Below are 20,971 nucleotides of genomic sequence, written 5' to 3'. Positions count from 1 at the left end.
CAGATCTTCCACAGAGTCAATAGTTCAGCTGTGCGTACTGTTTAAATCACAGCATTTGACCAATAACTTGCTCCCTCACGCTGTGCTCCGTTCCTTCAATGGCATCTGACTCTACCCAGCGTTTGTGACAGCGGCTTTAACGGCTGCAGCCTTGGCCCATTATTCCTATTACCCCACTGTTTGTTTTATGACCGTAAAGAAAAGGAGGGATTGATGTGTTCAGTGCTACAGAGGCAGTTTGTTTCCCCCTTATCCACGCTCCTGTGCACAGATTTATGTTGTGGGTGATGTTGGCGAGCCTCCAGTGCAGCGGGGATGGTCTTTTGGGGGATTCAGAGAGCCAGGGGAGGCTTTTCGTAGGCGCTGAAACATACTTAGCGCTTGTTAATAAATTGGAGAGCCACAAAACTGCCAAAAATTATGTTCTGAGGCATTTAAAACACAAGCTCATTCTTTAATTTTAATATCATTCATTCGGCTCGTTATATTCTGTTGACTGTTGACTCCTGACATTACATGCTTTATGTTTGATTTCATGTATTTTGTTTTGTTTCTTTTTGTTTCTTTCTTCTTTTAATTTGTCTAGTAGCTCCTCAAGTGGCGTTGACCACTGCCCCTAGTGTCCACGTTGCAAACAGCAAGCGAGGTAGGAGCTTTTTTTTGCTTTGCCCCCCAGATGACTCCCAGTCCTCTCAAGTATGTCTCCTTCCCCTTTAACCCTGTCGTTCTTACCAGATATCTCAGCCACTTTATGTACGACGCCCATTTTTTTTCCAGTTCACTGCCCGACAGATGGCTCAAGGCACATTAAAGATTCACTCATCTATGCAATTGTTTCTAAACACTGTAAAAGTCTTCTGGAGTCATATCTTCTTCGTCTGGTTGTTTGAGGCGATGCGACTATTTTTGGGGGACCATGCTTCTGCGTCTGAAGACATTTTATTCCCTGGGTATGCATGATTTATGACCTTACCCTATTTCTGGAAAGAGGAGATTATTTGTCTTCAGCGAGTCCGTGAAAGATATAGTCATCTAATGCACAAGATCTTAGCGGTTAACTCCAGAGGAAAAGCGCTGCGGCAGGTGATAATGAAAGATTCCGGTGCGCTTTATTTTGTTGGGTTGTTAGCCAGGGACACACAGACCTAACCTCAATACAGTTGCTTAATAACCTTTGGAAAAGAAGCCAGCATCCGCCTCCTACTCCTCCGTCTTGGCTACGTTTTGGTGTGTCTGTGCTTGGGCAGTTGCCAGAGGTTGCATCTGTCCACGTTGTGACACGTGTTGTCAGTGGTCAGTAAAGCGCGGCCCACTGATCCTGATTCACAGGGAGACGAGCGGAGTCGGAACACCCTAGGGCAGAGCTGCTAGAGCCTGCCAGAGACTGGCCCGGGCTTTTTCACTCCACGTTTAAGTCGCAGATATTTGATTTAGTATGACACAACACTTCAGCGCCAACGAGGATGAGCACTGCTGCAAGATACACCATGCACTGTGAGTTAGTCATGTTAGTTTGAGTAGTGCACAGTGCGGTTTGGAACCAAGCAGACGTGCTTGGAGTAGAACAAATTGTACTGAAGTAAGTAAAAGTGCATAGTGATCCAGGAAAGTACTACTAGCATTTGAGGAAACTACTCAAGCTCGAGTAATTGCAGTTCATCTATAATTTCTACCAACAATTAGGACGTAGCATCTGGTTCACAAAAAGTCCATGTAATAGGATGGACAAACGGTTGCATAAAATGTTATATTTGCAAAGGACAGATCATAAATATTGGAAAAGCTAAATCTGAATCTGAAGAAACAGTGCAAGAAACACAAATGTTCTAGTGTGATATTGTCAACACGACTCTTTTGTAACTTACTCACAGGAACAACACTTTTACTCTTGTAGAAAGAGTGCGGCTACAGTGTAATATATTTTACTCAGGTATTGTCTAAGGAACAGTTTTATAAAGTAAATGTACTAGAAAATACAAAGCTCTGGATTTCAGGCCATACATAAATGACACATACCTGTAGTTTAAAATGTGGTCGTGCTGTACGATGTGCTGTTGTTATCTAACTGAAATGAAACTTCAATTAACAAAGATATAAGACCCATATATTTTGTAAAAGCACCTGACAGGGTGATACTTCATTCTGGTAGCAAAAAAAATATTTCAGTAAGATATTCAGTCTGATAAAATAGATAAAATATGACTTGATTTGATTACCAACCGGATTGATAGCTCCAATATCTGTTTAGCCCTGTAACCAATATTTGTGCTGTGGTTTTTGAATCATTATTTCATTTTTCTGTCTGAACAAACGTTTTCTCTTTATGTTGGTGGTACTATGGTATTTTAAAGTCAGGTGAGGATAGTGCCAGAGTAAAGTCAATTGCATTCTGAATGGGTAGGATGTAGCTACAGAAAAGCATTAGTTTTACTGCTTCATTTCAATCACTGACATTGTACTCTTCATTGAGGCTTCTGAGAGAGCCGAGAGATCAGGGAGAACCGATTTCAACCTTGCATCAGTTAACATGAAACCTTCTTGTGCATTTCATGGCAGTTTCAAGACTACAGATAGTACATTTCCCAGTGCGTTCATGATGCTCCGTGGTTTTCCAGCTCCATCTCATAACCGTGTAACGTCTGTGCCTTCACTTCGGCTTCTCCGCCTCCTGTGGTTGTTGTTGTGCCTGTGGTGATCTAACCTCCTCAGAGTCGTGTACTAACGCTGTGCTTCTGTGTCATGTGTTCTAACTCAGGCCGTCCCATGCCAGACTAACCATACAAAACCCCTCATTTGTGAAACCCATTGTCCCATGGCATGCCCCGGCGCCTCGCTCTGAAACTGCTAAACCCTCCGCCGCAGCCCTCGCAGTAACCTCCACAACTCTATCGCGTCTCTCTCCTTCTTTCTTTTTCTTTCTGTTCTCCATCTCTTTCTTTTCTATCTTAACTTTACCTGCAAGACTGCGAATGCTTCGGCCACTCCAACCGATGCAGCTACATCGAGCTGCTAAACACCGTCATTTGCGTCAGCTGTAAGCACAACACTAGGGGGCAGCACTGCCAGCTATGCAAGCTGGGCTACTACCGCAATGCCTCTGCCGAACTGGACGATGAAAATGTGTGCATAGGTCAGTCCCCCAAAACCCCGCCCCCTCTCACTGTCACTGCTGTCACACTGCTCTGTCAATCATCTGGTCTCCAGGGCAACAGCTCATGCACGTCTGTTTTGAGTGTTTGGCTTTGTAATTTGTATTTTTGATTTATTTTTTCTGTGACACCAAAAACACCACATCTTTTTATTTGTATTATTTCAGCTTTGCACCATTTCATTCACAAACTGCAATAAACTTTACATAAAACTATTGTTCATCCAATAAAAGGAATAGGCAGAACATTTCAGCCTTTGAAAGTCATCTTTCTTGTCAAAAAGAGCAGCCAGATTTCAAGTTTGAATCTTGCAATCTTTTTCTGAGGCGTTGCATGGTGCGAGTGTGACATGCAATGCAGAGTTCTCACCTGCGTTTACGGCTAACGTAACATGACAGTAACAGAGCATGACTGTTGCCACAAGTCCAAGAGAGAAACACTTTAGACACACTAGAAAATCTTAGTAATGCCTACAAATACTTTATTATTACTAAGTGGTGGAAGAAGTACTCAATGTTGTTAGTAAAAGTACAGAGTGAGTGGCAGGAAATTTAAAGTATGATATCAAAAAATGTACTTTTAGATTTGATTTATAATAGGCATTTTTATTTATATATATTTGTGTTTGCTCAAATTCTGATCTTTAAAGGGGTTGTACCTCATTTTTATTGTTTTGAAATGTGAAAAACAGCTGTATCATGTTAAACTGTTCGCAGTAGTCCACATGTATCGCTCACTTACCTAATGCATTCCCAGCATCCTAAATATTCACCGTTTATATCACGTCCTGGATAAAAGCTAACAAGCATTAGCCTGCTAAAGGTGCAGTGAACAGTGAAAATCAGGTACAGACCGTTTAACTCAAAATCTTTGGGCTGGATGTCACCATGAACAACCCTTTCATGTGGTCTTAAAAGTACTATACTTTTTCAATCCAGTTAAATGTAGTGGAGTTGAAAGTACAAATACCTAGAAGTAAAAGTAAAAAGTATCCAATGTTAATATCATTAAATAAAGTACAGATACTTATCTTAAGTACAGTTACTTTCCACCACTGTTCCAATACTGTGTTGTACAATATGCACGTTTGTACTGGTGGCTCATGTATTCGATCATCGTCCACAGCACATGGGGAAGTTGTCAGCCCGTCCATCTCTCCTCTATGTCTCCATACACACACACACACACACACTTTTACGTAACCCAATCAAATCAGCAGGATCTGATTGGAGTTTTGTTCATAATTCCCTTTCAATCCAAACTATTTCAGGCCTCCAAAAGGTGAGAATGCCTTCAGATACTTGACTTAAAATAGCCTAAATCACCTCACTTTGTTAAATCCAAAACACCAAGAATTGCTTTTGAAACACAAAGGAGTCAAAGTTAAAAGCAGTTTTCGAATTTGGGTCTTTCTGCTATTTCGTCCATGACCTTTGAAGAGCATTCATCTCTCCTGTCGTCTGTTTCTCTTTTTTGGTGCATAAAACGTGTGAATATAGTTCCTTGGGCGCCAATGTCAGCCTCCCCATTGGATTGCCTGTGAAGAGTGTGTGCGCCGCACAGTGCCAGGTGCGTTTGGTGAAGTCCACGGGGGCTGCTCTGACAGGCAACACGAGCTTTGAGGGAAATGTTTGTGGTCGGAAGGTGTCACCAGAGTGCATATGTCATATCCATGAAGTGGCCCCAGGAGCAGCAGCTGAAACCCGTCACGAGGCGTTAAGACTCAGCCAGGCGTTACCTCCCCCTCCCCAAACGCCTTCTACACACACACACACACACACACACACGATGGACGTCACCCTTGTCCTCATGGATGACCCGTGGGTGCTACTGGGGCAGGGACACGTGAACCGGAGCGGGGTGCTATGTGACGGTGGATGGCTGTCAGAAGCATTGTCAGTCTGGATGGGCTAAGGAGAAGTGAAGGTCAGAGCAGGCAGGTTTAACTAATGAGCAGCTCTTGTTCGATGCACGCTCTACTGGGAGTGTGAGATGTGTGATAGAGTTACTGCACACGTGATCCTGGTGAAATGTTAGTGTAAAGTAGATTTGGCACCAGGACAGGACCTGAAATTCAGCTCATTTCTGTCAGACTTGTACCACTAGTACCACTAGAAATAGAAATAGAGTTCAATTGTAAAATGCTTTTTGTTACTATAGTCAACAGGTTACAAAGAGAGGCTAAATTAGATTTGACACTCTCTAGCTGTTTTTGCATATTAAAGCTGGGATACTTGATTTTCATACCACAAAACTGGAGTTGTTATCTGTTTGTTGTTAACAAAGCTGTTATCCACATACATTCATTTTCCGACACGTGCATGACTTTAGAACAGCTTTTTTCAGATGGGAAAGTGAAATATGACAGACTGCAAGCCAATCAGAGCACTGCTTTCTGCTCTTACTTCCTTGTTCACAAGAAATTAAATACTTTATTAAAAACCGCAGACAGCATGCAGTGGCCTTTTTTGTCACAAAGTGTTACTTACAATCTACGATTTGAGTGAAAACACACAAAAAAGGTGGGTGCCAAAGCTTTAAGTTATTAGTACAGAACCATTCTGTAGTGTCCTTTTGGCTGCACAAAGAACCTTGGTAGAAGTGCAAAAATCCAAGAGTTCATAAAACACAACATAACTGTCTGAAGACTAATAGTTGCTTCTGATGTGTCGTCTCAATCAAACACAGGCTCACGGAACCGACAAAAAAATCCTATCACATATCAACAGTCGAATGTAATAGTTTTTTTTTGTAAATGCTTTTTTGTTGTTGTTGTTTGTTTTCCAGTTCAAGATAAGTGAATTTCTTCCGTAGGTTTGCAATAATTAGTTCAGCTTCTTAACGATTCACATGCAAATTTACAAGTCAGGTTCAGATTTGATCTAAATTAGAGACTAACCAGGCTTAAACTGTAAGTATTACTACAATGCCCATTTCAATGTACCATAAACTCCAGCCATTTTCTCTTTATGTCACTTTTTCCATCTTTTCTCATCACACTTTGCCATCAGCTCCTGTCTTTTCTCACTCCTTTCTCTTAAACTCTGTTTAAATGATTCCAGTTTTAGATACAGCATGTGTGGATTTCCCATTATTGCCATTTGAACAAAGTTACCGACAGTGCTTTGCATAAGTGCTCATTACATGTTGTTTATCAAAAATGTAAAGTCTAACTGTACAGATTGATGCTAATTTGAACGTGTCATCTATATTCAGTCACTATCCTCCCATTCTCTCTCCATTACAGTTGAAATGGTAGCATTACAATGTAAACTCTGTCAGAAAAGTTTTACACAGTTTAACATTATTGTCGACTTGAAGATGTGAAAATCTTGCAGGGTCATTGGACGTGTGTGTGTCTTCTGTTTTTACAGATTGTAATTGTAACCCCTATGGCTCAGTCAGTGATCGCTGTAATGGCACAGGATTTTGTATTTGTAAGGAGGGCACTACGGGGCCCAAGTGTCAGGACTGTCTGCCTGGATATATGTGGGACAATGGCTGCAAATGTAAGTAGAACCACCCTCTGCCTTCTCCTTTGCAGCTACAGTCTTGGCTCTGCTCTCTGCCTTTTAAAAGCAAATGTTTTTTTATTGCTCTTGCCGCGCTATTATATGCAATTTGCAAGTTAAAAATCACAAACTTGTTCACCTCGAAAGCTCTGAAATTGCCTTCATCTAAAGCCTTCAAACTATAGCTTTAGTCATTTGCATATATCGTGCAAGACAAACTTTGCTTTCCTACAGTTATGTTCACACTAGACGAGTAAACAAAGCAGTTGGCTGTAGTTGTACATGTTTTAACCTCAAGTGCAGAGAATTTAAACATTTAATTTGACTTCTAAGTAATCTTTCATGACCAATTTTCAAAGGTGCACTTAGTACTTTTTGAAGGGCCACTTGTTTTAATGTAGCTGTTGTTGCTTTGCCAAGAATGTTCCACAGTATGACATTAAACTTCCTATCTTGCATTTATTATTATTTATAGCCCAAAAAAATGCCTTGAAAAACATGCATTCATACTGTGAGCGGGGTCGCTTCTCCACAGATCTGACCCGTCACTTGACCTGGTGGATGTCCCCTGCTTGGCTCCTCAGAGAAAGGCGTTTAGCTAGATGTTAAATGCCATACTTTGGAACATTCCAGCAAGGCAATAGCATATTCATGGAGAAAAGCAGGTAGCAGACCCTCCACTAGTAGAAAGTTACTCAGTGCACCTTTAATGTCTCATGATTACTAAATAAATCATCATTTTTTATGCATTTTATTCAATTTGTCACTGTAAATGTACAAACTGCCATACATATATAACCCCAATCACCTGAGCTTCTATTCAAACATGTCTTTATTATTGTATGGCCTTGTTAACCACATATTATGAGCTTGTGGCCTACAGGACTGTTAACAGTGCAAGCTCAATGGCGTGGCTGGATGCATGCTGCTCTGTACTCTGTTACCAGCCGCCAACACAACAGCTGAGCCAATATTGACCGGTGTCCTGCTGCCTTTGGTCTGTTTGAAAAGCCCTCTCCCCACACCAGCCCACCACACCACAATGTCATCCAACTCCAACATTTTGAGAGGAGGAAACACTGCTTACTCTGACTGCAGGCTCGTTTGTTATTTGTTGTCCGCTCTTTTATATATTTGGATTTCCCCTGGCTATAGCACAAAGCATGCACTGTGATGTTTTCCGACTTTTAAATGTCACCAATTTGTCATTGTTTGTTTGAATCAAACTCGTGCCACCTGGACAAAAGTTTGGAATGAGCTTCTATTTTAGACAGGGAATGAGGTTATTGTCCGTTCTCTGTATGCTCAAAATCACGGTCTTGAATTCAAACATCGCAGGGAGATATTTACGGCATTTTATGGATTGTTATGGCAAAAGTCAATGTTTAGCAACTTTCCTTTGCAAATGCATTGCTTCCATAACATGCCAAAATGTGCATATTTCACTTTTTATCACCAGATGTCCTGTGAAAAACATTTAAAATGATGCAAGGACAATAGGAGCCAAGATGACAGCAGCATAGACACTTTATTGACCTTAAATTATTGTGGCATGTATAAACTGCCACTTTTAAATCTTAAAAAAGCTTCATTTATTTTCTATAACGTGTGAATGAACAGACTGTATTACAATTTATACTGGTAATATATAAAGTATTAATCTATCTCTCTCTAAAGAATGTTCAAATACTATGTCAACTGTCACTTTCTATATTGAAGATGTTTTGACCATAACATTTCACAATGCTGCTCAATATTACGGAAAAGATAGATGAATAAATAGATAGATACATCTTTTCAAGCTTCCAAGTTTTAAATTCACCCTGATTAAAATATGCAGTGTTCTCCCCCACTCGGTCAGGGCCCTCAAGCCAGTGTAAAGTTGGAATGTAGTGGTACAAGAAGCGACAACAGGTGATTTGGTTATTTTTATCCGTCACTGAAGTATCTGTGAAACTGTGCTATTGTTTCTTGCACTTTTACTGCAAATGGCATATTTTACCACATGCGCCTGAATGCCTGAATGCGCCCCACACTGGTATTAAAGTGTGAGATTGTGAGATTCAAGGTCTGAAGTTAAGTTCATTACTGAAGAAGTAGACTCTTGTTTCTGTAAACCGATATAACAAATTATGAAAACCTTAAACCAGTTTTTTAAATGTTTTTTTCCCTCATGTAACCCTCTAAGCTTTGTCTCACATTCACACCTAGCACGAGTTTTAAGCAAATAAATAGGTTTCAAAGTGGTTTATTACTGTAATGAGGAGGGGTGGCATCTAGGGGACTAAAGGGGAGAGTGAGGGCGGGGGGAGTGTGAGTCTTTGAGGTCTAAACAGGGAGTGAGGGGAGAAAGGGCGAGGTCTGGCGGACTACAGGAGGGAGAGAGTTAGGCAGAGGAGGGGTCTTGAGGAGCAAAGGGGAGAGTGAGGGGGGGAGAAAGGGCAAGGTCTGGAGGACTAAAGGGGAGAATGAGAGGGAGAAAGAGCCTGGAGGCCTGGAAAGGAACGTGAGGGGGAGAAAGGACATTGCCTTGAAGACTAAAGAGGAGAGTGAGGGGAGGAGGGGCACGATCTAGAGGACTAAAGGGGAGAGTGAGGGAAGAGAAAGGGCAAGGTCTGGAGGACTAAAGGAGTGAGGGGGGGAGAAAGGGCGTTGCCTGGAGGACAAAAGGGGAGAGTGACCCTTGTTTTAGAGCCTCTCATGACATCAGAGGTGCTTTATGTCCCAGCTCTTTTAAAATGCAGTGACTACAGATGCAAACATGTGTTTTTTGACAGTTCCAGACTACTAAATGTCCTTAAATGTCCTCAACAAACTTTTTCGTCCTCCTGTTCCACTTACTGTACAGTATGAAGTCTGTTTGTGGTCTGTGAAAATGCCCATCATGGCGTCTCTCGCGATGCAGCTCTCCATCGCAGAAATAGTCTGAAAACTCGTTCTGACCTCGCTCCACTCCTCTTCACTGCTGTATGTTTATGCACACAGGCGTTCCTCTTTGTTCATGCAGATTGGAGAAGGCAATTAAAAACTCAAATCTCTCATCAAACACATGACAGTCCCAGACAGGCACACCTAGCTTTCCAAATATTATCACTCATATCAAAAGCAAACGGCTCGGATCTCGTCGTTTAGTGGCGCTGTGTTTGCATCTGAAGGAGGAGTAGATGGAGCAGGATTTGAACTGGGCTCATCCCACCTCCGAGCCTCTGTCTGGGCTTTCATCACAGCTGTGCATCGCCACTAATTGTGGTTTGCTTTGTTATGAGCGTGATTACAGAAAAAAGACTGTATTTAGAGGATTCGATATGGCAGACATTTAGAGGCATTTCCCATTGTTAAGAAATAATCAGCTTCTCGACGATGGCTCGACTTTAACTCCCAAAGCGACTGGGGCATGGTAGTGAATTTAATTGTATAGAAAATTTGAAAAATAGGATTTATTTATTTTATTTAATGATTTTCTTTTTTCTCCCGCTTGTTCAGACGTGGGTGACTATCCCAGCCTATCCCAGTGACTTTGGGCCTTAGGCGGGGTACACTCTGGATAGGGGCCAGCTCGTTGCAGGGTTAACGCAGAGACAGGACACGCAGACGAATATTCACTCTCACAGTCACTAGGGCCAATCTAGAGTTGCCATTTTGACCAAACACATGCATGTCTTTGGATGGTAGGACAAACCCGGAGAACCCACAGTATTTTATTCATCTCATTAATTTGATTCATTTGATTCATTTTTTTTTCAATTATATTTTATTTGTTTTATTTATTGTATTGTATTGTATTTCATTTTATTCTTTTTTTTTATTTAACCAGGAAAAACCCATTGAGATCGAAACCTCTTTTCAACTGTGACCTGTGCCAAAGTAAAAACAATAAATTAACAGTAGCAGATTGCAGACCATAGTATTTGAATTCAGCCACAAAAGGCCACAAACTAGTGTAAGTTTGGATAAATGTAAACTGTTTCCATCAGGATTGGATCTACATATCATAGCAAGTTGTTATTCTTATACTTAATCTCATTGCTCTCATCTTCATTGCATTTGCCCCGATGAGAAGCTAATATTCAGGTTATACTAACACAATTTCAGTATTTTGTCTCAGTTTTTGAAGCGGGCTACTGAAATACTACTGTACTAAAGCATAAGAACAGCCTTTTTCAGAATACATTCAAAATATTCAAACTGTGCTGTTGAGGGGTGACTTATTATCCAAACGTTAGAAATAAATGGCTATTTCACGCTTAAATCCTAATCTTTTATGTCTGTTTTTTGAAACTTGACCGAATCAATACGGGAACACCATGTGGAGGATTTACTTTGTTTAATTGGCCCAAATGAACTGCCGAGCGCACAGGGGCCGCACAGGGGCCGGCTGCTGCTCACGCCGTTCTTTGAAGCCCAGTGAACCAGCTGTGCCGAGCACCGTGCCGACCGTCTGATGGAGGAGCGGCTGGACTTCAGTTCAAAAACACCTTCTTATACTGGTCATTTTGAAATAGAATTTTAAGCTGCTGAGCCTTGGTTTTTAATGGAGACTTTTTTTTTGCGTTGTTGGTTTGCAGACTTATTATAATCAAGTGACATTTTGGAGGTTTCACACTTGGATAAATGAGTCGATCGAGCGTAAAAGGCAGATGTAATAATTAAGTATTGGCTTGTTTTGTGTTTAAACGTAATTGTTTTATTCTAATGGCAAACTGCAAAATGTTTGAAAAATACAATGAGTTTTTGAAGGGGGATAAAGGCTGAACGTGTCCCCCGAGCTCTGGGACTTGACCCGTGTCTCCGTCTGACAGCCATGAGCAGTCTCACCTGCACCAGCCGCCTCGCGCCTCAGCTCCGCTCCTCAGCTCCGCTCCTCTCCGCAGCACAAACCCCACATTTGAATGATTTTCTGTGACAATGGCATGGTCTTATCTGTCAGAAAACTATTCAAGAAGAGGCTTCGTCGTTTCCCCAATTTTCTCACAAGTTAAAAATGCTTCTGTTACTTTTTTCATAGTTTTTGTCCAGGTGCGACTTATACTCCAGAGCGACTCATATGTGATATAATTGGTTATTTTCACACTGGCAAACGCGAGAGGGCGCTCTAGGCTCTAAGCGATGCAGAAGAAGAATCTGCACTTCCTCTTCCTCTGGAGTTTGTGGAGTTGTTTAGAAGTGACACAGAGGAAGAAGAATTCAATGGATTTAGTGATTTGGGGTAAAACTGATGCTTTGGTAAACTTGTTAGCATGTTCTTTATGCTAGAGTTATCTGAAGAACTGTTCTTATGTTACGTTAAAGGCGCAATGGACAATTTTTCGGCGATTTGAGAACGCAGGTGGAAGTGCGCATGCGCACTCCCCCGTGCGGACCGATACAACACACACGTGCGTTTGTTTATTAGCGCAACGGAGCGCATCGCATCTCTCGTCTCCCGTAGATTTCTGTCCACTTCTGCGTCAGCTCGAACTGTCTTTCTCCGTCTTCATTTTGCCCCGTACACTGAGGGAACTATATTATGATAGATCCATGCGCTTAGGCACGCGGAAACGTGGGCACGAACTGCACGCGGCTGCAGGTGAGCGATAGGTGCGTTTTATGATTGATACGTGGCAGGACAAATGATTTATCCACGCCACGAGGAAATATGATAAAAAATTTGCTGAAAAAAATCGTCTATACCACCTTTAACATACCAGACACTTACCACAGTTCTGTCTGTGCGTCATGTAGCTGAAGGTGTTAGCGTTAGCATACGTACATCTATTCACCATGTTCTCTAATCTGTCATTGTTTTAGATTGCATTTCAAGATTAAATATCAAATCAAATCAATTTATTTTTGTAAATATCTGTTCTTGGTCTTGGGTTTTATCAAATAAATTTCCCCCAAAAATGCGACTTATACCCCGGAAAACACGTTTCATGCTGTAATTGGTCAAGAATGGCAAATGAGCCTTAAATTATTGATTATAATGGAGTTTGGAGCTTTTTTCTGGCTCCTCCGTGTTCCTTTTGTGTCCTCAACCTGCAGCTCAGAACTAACTCTCCATCTGATCTACTCAATGTTGTTATATCGCACGTGTGACTAATAAAGGACTTTACATAGATGTGTTTTTGTTTGACAATCTGCTCAGAAAGTGCATTTAAAGAATCTCACATCTCGTCCGTCGTCTTTCGCAATTCTTTGTAATATTTTAGACGCTGACTCCTCCACCGGCTTCAATAAAGAAAACAATTAAACAAAGTCCTCGCTCAGTGACACGACTTTGTTCATCCGTTTATCGACTCTCGTCTGCTGCTGCTGCTGAGGGCTCCGAATCCGACACATTGTCACTGGTAAAAGCCGCAGACAGTTCAGATGGATCAGTTTGTGCTTTTGTAATTGCTGAGCTGTGGCCCTCCGGCAAAAGGCGCAGGGCCAAAACAGCGGCGGATCCTCTCGAGCAGGATTCTGTGGTTCTTAATAAGGCTCCAGTCACAGCCCTGCGTCTGACTGTGCACAATAACTCTCCCTCGCAGTATAAGAGGCATTATATTTGTAGAGGTGTTTACTGTATGTAATGACTCGATAGATTGTTCTCATCTCCCAGGCTAAACTGATTTAAATCGTTAGTTCCACATTTGCTCGCGCACATACTTTTGGAGATAACTAACCAAGGACACAATAACTTTCACCAACAGTACAACTATTACTGCAATCCTAACTGGTCCTGGTTTCACCACTACTGCTACTATTACTGATCCTCTAAACCTTCTTATTCAGTCAGGCCTTTTAATTACAGTTGTTTAGGGACTGATTATACTTTTTATATTGTTATAAATATTGCTCGAGTTTCGTGTTTCATTATTTTATTCTGTGTTTTTGTGACTACTACTACTACCTACTACTACTACTACTACTACTTCTACTACTACTACTACTACCTACTACTACTACTACTACTACTACTACTACTACTACTACTACTACCTACTACTACTACTACTACTACTACTACTACTACTACTGCCTACTACTACTACTACTACTACTACTACTACTACTTCTACTACTACTACCTACTACTACTACCTACTACTACTACTACTACTACTTCTACTACTACTTCTACTACTACTACCTACTACTACTACCTACTACTACTACTACTACTACTTCTACTACTACTTCTACTACTAATACCTACTACTACTACTACTACTACTACTACTACTACTACTACTACTACTACTACTACTACTACTTCTGCCTACTACTACTACTACTACTACTACTACTACAACAACTACTACTACTACTACTACTACTACTACTACTACTGCCTACTGCCTACTACTACTACTACTACCTACTACTACTGCTACTACTTCTACTACTACTACTACTACTACTACTACTACTACTACTACTACTACTACTACTACTACTACTCATTCCTCATTTCTCCTATTTAGTGTTATCTGCTAACAAGTTCCCAATTTAAATCATTTGTAAATTGTACTCTAAATTAATCTGATTTCTGATTCTTCTTTCTATTTCTGCTGCAACTACTACTTCTTCTACTACTACTACTACTACTACTACGTTTTTTTTTTGTTTGTTTTTTTATATATAAGCCTTGCCCAGAGTAATCCAGTGAGAAAAAAGCGTGTTGTTTGCCTCGCTTCCCTGGGCAGGTGGAGTGTACACAGGTGCGAGCTTCTGGGAAAGGGTCCCAGAAGGAAGAGAGGAACCCAGTGAGGAGCAAGGACCGTGTACTGCAGAACTTGGCCTGGAGATCTTAAAATGGCCCCAACTGCTAAAAAAACCTCACTGGGGCTCTTTAGAATGGGCTTAGGGATATGCCTACAGCGCTTCAAATCTGAGCCATTCACTGCTACTGCTACTGATACTACTAATACTACAATACTGCTATCGATACTACTACTGCAACTACTACTGCTACTGATACTACTAATACTACAATACTGCTATCGATACTACTACTGCTACTAATACTGCTACTGATACTACTAATACTACAATACTGCTATCGATACTACTACTGCTACTAATACTGCTACTGATACTACTAATACTACAATACTGCTATCGATACTACTACTGCAACTACTACTGCTACTGATACTACTAATACTACAATACTGCTATCGATACTACTACTGCTACTAATACTGCTACTGATACTACTAATACTACAATACTGCTATCGATACTACTACTGCTACTAATACTGCTACTGATACTACTAATACTACAATACTGCTATCGATACTACTACTGCTACTAATACTGCTACTGATACTACTAATACTACAATACTGCTATCGATACTACTACTGCTACTACTACTGCTACTGATACTACTAATACTACAATACTGCTGCTACTGCTACTACTACTGCTATCGATACTACTACTGCTACTACTACTGCTACTGATACTACTAATACTACAATACTGCTACTACTACTACTACTACTACTACTACTACTACTACTACTACTACTACTACTACTACTACTACTACTACTACTACTACTACTACTACTACTACTACTACTGCTGCTTCACTACAACCACTACTGATGCTGCCGCCACTATTACTATTACTACTGCTTTACTACTACTACTACTACTGCTACTATACTACTGCTACTGCTTTACTACTACTACTACTGCTGCTGCCACTATTACTACTACTCTTACCTCTGTCACTCTCTTGCTAACCCCTTTCCCACAGCTCTTTGTATCAGGAAAGCGGCCGTATATTTGTTCTTATGGTATTTGTGTCCCGGTGCTGGCTCCATAAAGCACTAGAATGGGCAGAACTGGTCTCTGTTCGTCACTGTTTATCTGTGCGTGCTGCGTTATTAGCTCGTGGACGCTGCAGCCTTTGTTTGCCTGCAGCTTGCTTGACAGCTTGCCTCCGCTGGGAGTTGTGTGGCCTCGGCGTCCCCGGCTCTAAATATATACGCCAATTTTCACCTGACGCTCAGCTTGTGGAAAGTCACTGCTGTTTGGGGGGGATGCCTCGCTGAAGTTGGGCTTTTGTGTGGAGACAAAATGATGGGGAAATGCTTTATGCAATGGTTTTTGAGGAAATTGAGGTGGAAATAGAAACACAGTTAGCATTAACAATGTGTAATCCCTAACTGTCATTCAGAAACAGGGTCCAATGCCAAAGAAAGTGGAATTCTGTCAACTGGACAAAAGTTTTTGGAGTGAATGTGTTTCGCCGCTCATCCAAATCGCTCTAAAAAAAATTGTCCAGTTGACAGAATTCCACTTTGGTAATACTTTTTGTAGGCTGCACAGGTGTTTATGCCTGAATGATTTCATATTTGCGTTAATAAACTTTCTGTTGTAGCTTTGTTGTGGTCAATACGACTTCCAACCAACCAATTTCCATTTTCATTTGTAAATAGAAAAAGCCATAGCACTCGATAGAATGTTTTAACTTGTTATATTGACTTCCTGATTAAGTTTTACTGTTCACAATTAGACGCAGTACTTGGTTGTTTTATTTAGCAATAGTTCTAGTTCTGTGATTGCAATGAAATGATCTCCACTCAAAACGTATGCACCGGTCCACGGTAATAACTTAATTATAACTTAATAATGATTCCTAATTGTAATGTTTGATCACTTGAAGCCGAAATCTAAAATGTCCGTTCCTAACTTGTGCCTCATTGTCTTCTTCAGCCCGTGTGTGCGACAACGAGCTCCTGCGCTGTCAGAACGGAGGCGTGTGCGTCAACAACGTGCGCTGTACCTGTCCCGCGGCCTTCACCGGGATCCTGTGCGAGAAAGCCCGCTGCGAGAACGAGCTGGGCGGCTGTGTGGGGCCCAACTCGGGACAGGCCCCTCTCACACCCGGCCCGTCCTCCAAAACCCTGCTCCTGCTCCTGCTGTCGGGCTGGTCGCTGCTGAGGGACGCCCCCTGCTGGCCAGCCTAAACACACACACAACGCCCACTACTCACCTGCTCATCCTCCTCCAAATAATTAACCATTTACAAAGAACAATCATGAGCTTTTCGGGACTTAAATGAGCTTCGCTGCCCCCAGTGGACACTTGCGATACCGGGAATGTGCCAGAGTGCAAAAACTTTTCATTTAACTTTAAAGAATATATATGGAGAAAAAAAAGATACAAACTTTAAAAATGCCAGATGTTATTTAAAAGAAAAAAAAGAATAAAAATGAGCAAGGAACAGACGACTGAAAGACATCTCCCCCTCCCACAAAGCCATACCAGGTACTTGAGCTCCTTCCAGACGGGACAAAACCCAAGATGACAGACTCCTTCACGTCCTCTCTTATCGCCACGGCAACAACAGCTGCGACCAATCGGCAATCAGCTCCTCTTCTGCTCGACGGTGGTCCGCGCCGGTCCGCCCCCTCCCGTGGGACGCCTCTCTTTCCCCGCGAGTTGCTCTAGCGTTGGCGGGACTCGGGATCTCGAAGACGGTTTCAAAAGTGTCCCGGCTGAACGCTATACACAGCTAAGAAACGAAGTCGCCGAAAAATAAGCAAAAAGAGGAGCAACACACACACAGGAAGAATTCTTTGCTGTCAGTGCATTGTGGATAGAAGGGAATCTGTACCGGACTGCCATTTTGAGGAACCCATGTTGTTTCTGTCTTTGGTCACGATCTTCTGTTTCTTCCTCTTTCCTCTTCCCGCCTCTTCTCTCCTGCCATGCTGCCACCAACCCGTGCTTTCGTGAAAACGCCGTAAAACCCTCGTTGGTTGAAAGATTCTTTTTGTCTGATGTTAGTGACGATGACGCACACGTGTAAGAAGCCCACTTTTGTCCTGACAAAATCTTTTCCCTCGCGCTGTAAACCGTCCTACTTTCATGGTCCGATGATAGTTTTGATCTGATGAGAACTGCTGAGAAAATGCTCATTGTATTTGCAAGTTCTTCGACAAAAACGTCATGTAGTCCCTTTGTATCTTTGCCAGTGACTGAACAAGGCGATCTTAAATGTATTTCCACAAAACAACCAAATAATGTTTTCCCCTATTTTCAGTGAAGATTTTCCTCCCATTTCTTGTTTTTGTTCATTTTACTTTTTGTTGTGCAGTTGATTTTCCTTTGTATTGGCAACGTGCTGGCATCAAAGAATATCAGTTTACATATACAGTATTAATAAAGTGTAATAAAATCCCACCAAAGGACATTATAAATGTTTTGTTCTTGCTTTAACACTTGAGAATTTAAGTGAATAAAAGTTTAAAAATAACCTACACTTTTATTGTCTTTCACTGCAGGTAAGGTGCATGATTTCAGTCATTTTATATGTGGATAAGAACAAAATGATGTATAGTTAAAGTCACATATCAGTTAAAGTAAAATTTTTTCATGAATTTAACTAAAGATTACAAAAATGTTATGCTAAGAACCCATTTTAACAATAAATTTGAGAAGTGTCAGATACAGTCACTCATATCAACATTTACAGGGCATTTTTATTAGGTACACGTGTTAAATCGCTTTATAAACACTTTTCAATTTAAATGTTTCATATCAATTGTATATTTTCCCACAGGCATCCGGCAGGTCCACTATCTCCATCCCACAAATGTACAAATGAAGTAGTTCTCCACTGACAAAATGATGGTCAAATCTGCTTTGTAATATCTTTGTGCTATTTATTCTGAATCCAATCTGCTGAAGATTTGTTTCAGCGGCGCGCATTGTCGGAGGCACTGAATTAAATATTTACAAGTATTGATGTCTCCCAGAGAGGCGGTGCTAAAAGTTTATATAGTGGGTCTTGTCAGAAAGTCGACAGCTCATCTATAACCTGAAATATTGGGCCTTCTCCTCCTCATGACCACACTGCACTTAGGATATCATTGGAATTTAGTCATAAAATCATATAAAGTACAGCAAATCAGCTCAAATAAACGTATTCAAGTGCACTACGGAACTTTTCTGCTTGTCTCCATGGAGATGTTATTGTTTAGCTTGAAAGGTTCCACATTATGGCATTCATTTTTGAGCAATAAAAAAGCTTTAATCTTATAAATGCAAGTTTACTGTGGAACATTCTTGGAGATAAGAAAGCAACCGCCATCAGAAAAGTTACATAGAGACTACACGTAGATTTGTGCTGATGATTATATTAAAGGTAGTGTAGGTTTTTCTTTTAAGGTTAATCCGGTCATAGTTAATTCCCAATAGAAAATGATGAAAAGAAAATACACAAAGGGTCAAATGCTCCAGTATCGGTCCCAAGCGTGGATCAGAATGGAAGAAGGGCCTCTGGTATCCATTTAATAATATTCCAATTTGCAGTGCACAGGTGGCAGATTTAATGAGCAATGACGCTTGAAAAGCTTATGATTACATTTATTCAAGTCTTTCTGAGCACACTTTTAGCTCAAATAAAGAATGAGTAAAGAAAATAAACTTTGGAAAGCAGAACCATTATAATATGGAAAAAAATAATAATAATTTGTGTCAGCTTTTCACACAGAAACCTTCTATTGATGAATCAACTTGAATATGTCTTTGGTACATTATTAATCATGAGAAAGAAAAAGCAGACTTCAGGTGTCCGCCTCCTGCTTGTCTGTTGATGCTTTGCCTGGAAAATCCCACAGTTTTGCATTAAATGTAGCTATCTTCATGGAGACAGGTAATGCCACTATGCCAGGTTACAGGTTAGATCTGTGGAGAGGAGGCAAGGCAAGGCAAGGCAAGTTTATTTGTAGAGCACATTTCATACACAAGGCAATTCAAAGTGCTTCACACAACAGGAAAAATACATTCAAATCACAAAGAAATTACAGAAACAGAAATACAATAAAATTAACTAATTTAAAAATTATCAATCCAACTGATTGTCTAAACTAATAAAATCACAAACAAAAGAGAAGAGTGCAAAGAAAAAGGAGCCCCCCTCACTGTAAGAATGGCTGTTTTTCAAGCTATTTGCACTATAAATGCAAGATAGGAAAGTTTAAAGCCATAATTAAAGGAACATTTAAGGCAGATCAGCAACATCCCCAAAGAGAGACGTCATACCCTTTAATACTGATGCATGATCCTTCCTTTTTTAATACATATTTCCTTTTTTTAAAACATGAGAACAAAGAACACTGAACATGACACAAGAGAAAGTGAAAATAAATTAAATAAAGTCATGGCACACATTGACAAGCAAAGTATTATTTGTCATGGAGTATTAGAACGTAAATTGCTGATTTCAAAGATGAATATTACGCATTATGATCTCATACAAATGACCTATTATGTCATCTTGGATCTTACCAGGTGTATCCATAAGAACCCTCTATTTTCAGCTCGGGACGGGTGCATCTTGTCTCTCAGGTGATAAACCACAGTCAAAGTCACTGGTTTGTCAAGGTCTTCCACAGCGGCCTTATTCTGCGTATGAGCCCAGGTGCTGTCAATGCTCCGTGCCGCGTGGTGAATTAAAATAGAGTCCTCGGCGTTTGGGGAGATACCTCACCTCCAGCATCTGTCAGCTGACCCAAACCACCGAGCGTCGCCCGACACCTCCAAGCGAAACCTCGGAATAATCTAAAAAGAAAAAATGGCCGACCAAAAGTGTTTAAAAAAGATCTATCGGGAAGTGATTTTTTTCTTTTAGCCCCAAAGCAAAAACTGTGTGCTGTGTATCTTCTGGGATTCATTGACTCGACAAAGACGTTCAAGCCACATATTCTTAGATCATGGCTGTAATTAGTTGGAGGTGTAATAAAATTGCTCTTAATGTCACTTACAGGCCACCGTAGCCCCAGGAACTAGGCGTCGGTCAGTGCGCTTGGAACTGGTGCCTGAAGGAAAGGAGGTCACCAATTTATATGGAGATTATAAAAGGAGATTTAGTAAAAAGTAGTATATCCATGCAAGAATTATTATAGATTGTCTGGTGGAGGTCTGATTACTTGCTTGTTGCCATGGAGATGTTATTGCTTTGCCTGGAATTTTGCACAATTTGACTTAAAACGCATCTGTGTTAAATTACAGGTGCTAAAAACTTTCTTGAACCATGCATTCTTACTGTGAAAGGGGTCGCCTCTCCATAGATCTGACCATGGTACCAGCGACTTGGCCTTATGGCGTCACCGTCTTGTCTCCATGGAGATATTATATAAGTTTAATGCCATACTGCAGACCATTTCAGGCAAATTATTTACATTCATGAAGACAATGAAGTTGAGATAAAAATGTTGATCCCTGGAAAATGCTTCCGTTTCGCTTTCAACAACCTATATTTTTCACAATTAGCTACTTTTACGTTATATACTACATTAAATATGGAGTGTAAGGTGAAGA

At 40.8% G+C, this 20,971-nt stretch overlaps 1 protein-coding gene across 10 annotated transcripts in view; it reads left to right on the top strand.

The window, feature by feature from the left end:
- ntng1a (netrin g1a) overlaps positions 1 to 17,907 on the top strand; it is a 146,827-nt gene extending 128,920 nt beyond the window's left edge. For 2 of the 10 annotated variants that reach the window (XM_072450541.1, XM_072450543.1), the window contains exons 6-8: positions 2,963 to 3,130; positions 6,524 to 6,658; positions 16,358 to 17,907. In XM_072450541.1, coding sequence (XP_072306642.1) covers positions 2,963 to 3,130; positions 6,524 to 6,658; positions 16,358 to 16,611 — 557 coding nt within the window. In that variant the 3' untranslated portion in view covers positions 16,612 to 17,907. Of the gene's footprint in view, positions 1 to 586; positions 647 to 2,962; positions 3,131 to 6,523; positions 6,659 to 16,357 lie in introns of all 10 variants that reach the window. The other 8 variants (XM_072450551.1, XM_072450550.1, XM_072450545.1 and 5 more) reach the window with 7 other exon arrangements.
- The last annotated feature ends 3,064 nt before the right edge of the window (positions 17,908 to 20,971 follow it).

Source organism: Eucyclogobius newberryi, unplaced genomic scaffold, assembly GCF_026437365.1.
Source record: "Eucyclogobius newberryi isolate DKJ021-1_F unplaced genomic scaffold, fEucNew1.0.hap1 SCAF_18, whole genome shotgun sequence".
Classification (NCBI taxonomy): domain Eukaryota; kingdom Metazoa; phylum Chordata; class Actinopteri; order Gobiiformes; family Gobiidae; genus Eucyclogobius; species Eucyclogobius newberryi.
Note: the sequence above shows the minus strand (reverse complement) of the source record. Positions and strands in the feature narration are given on the sequence as shown.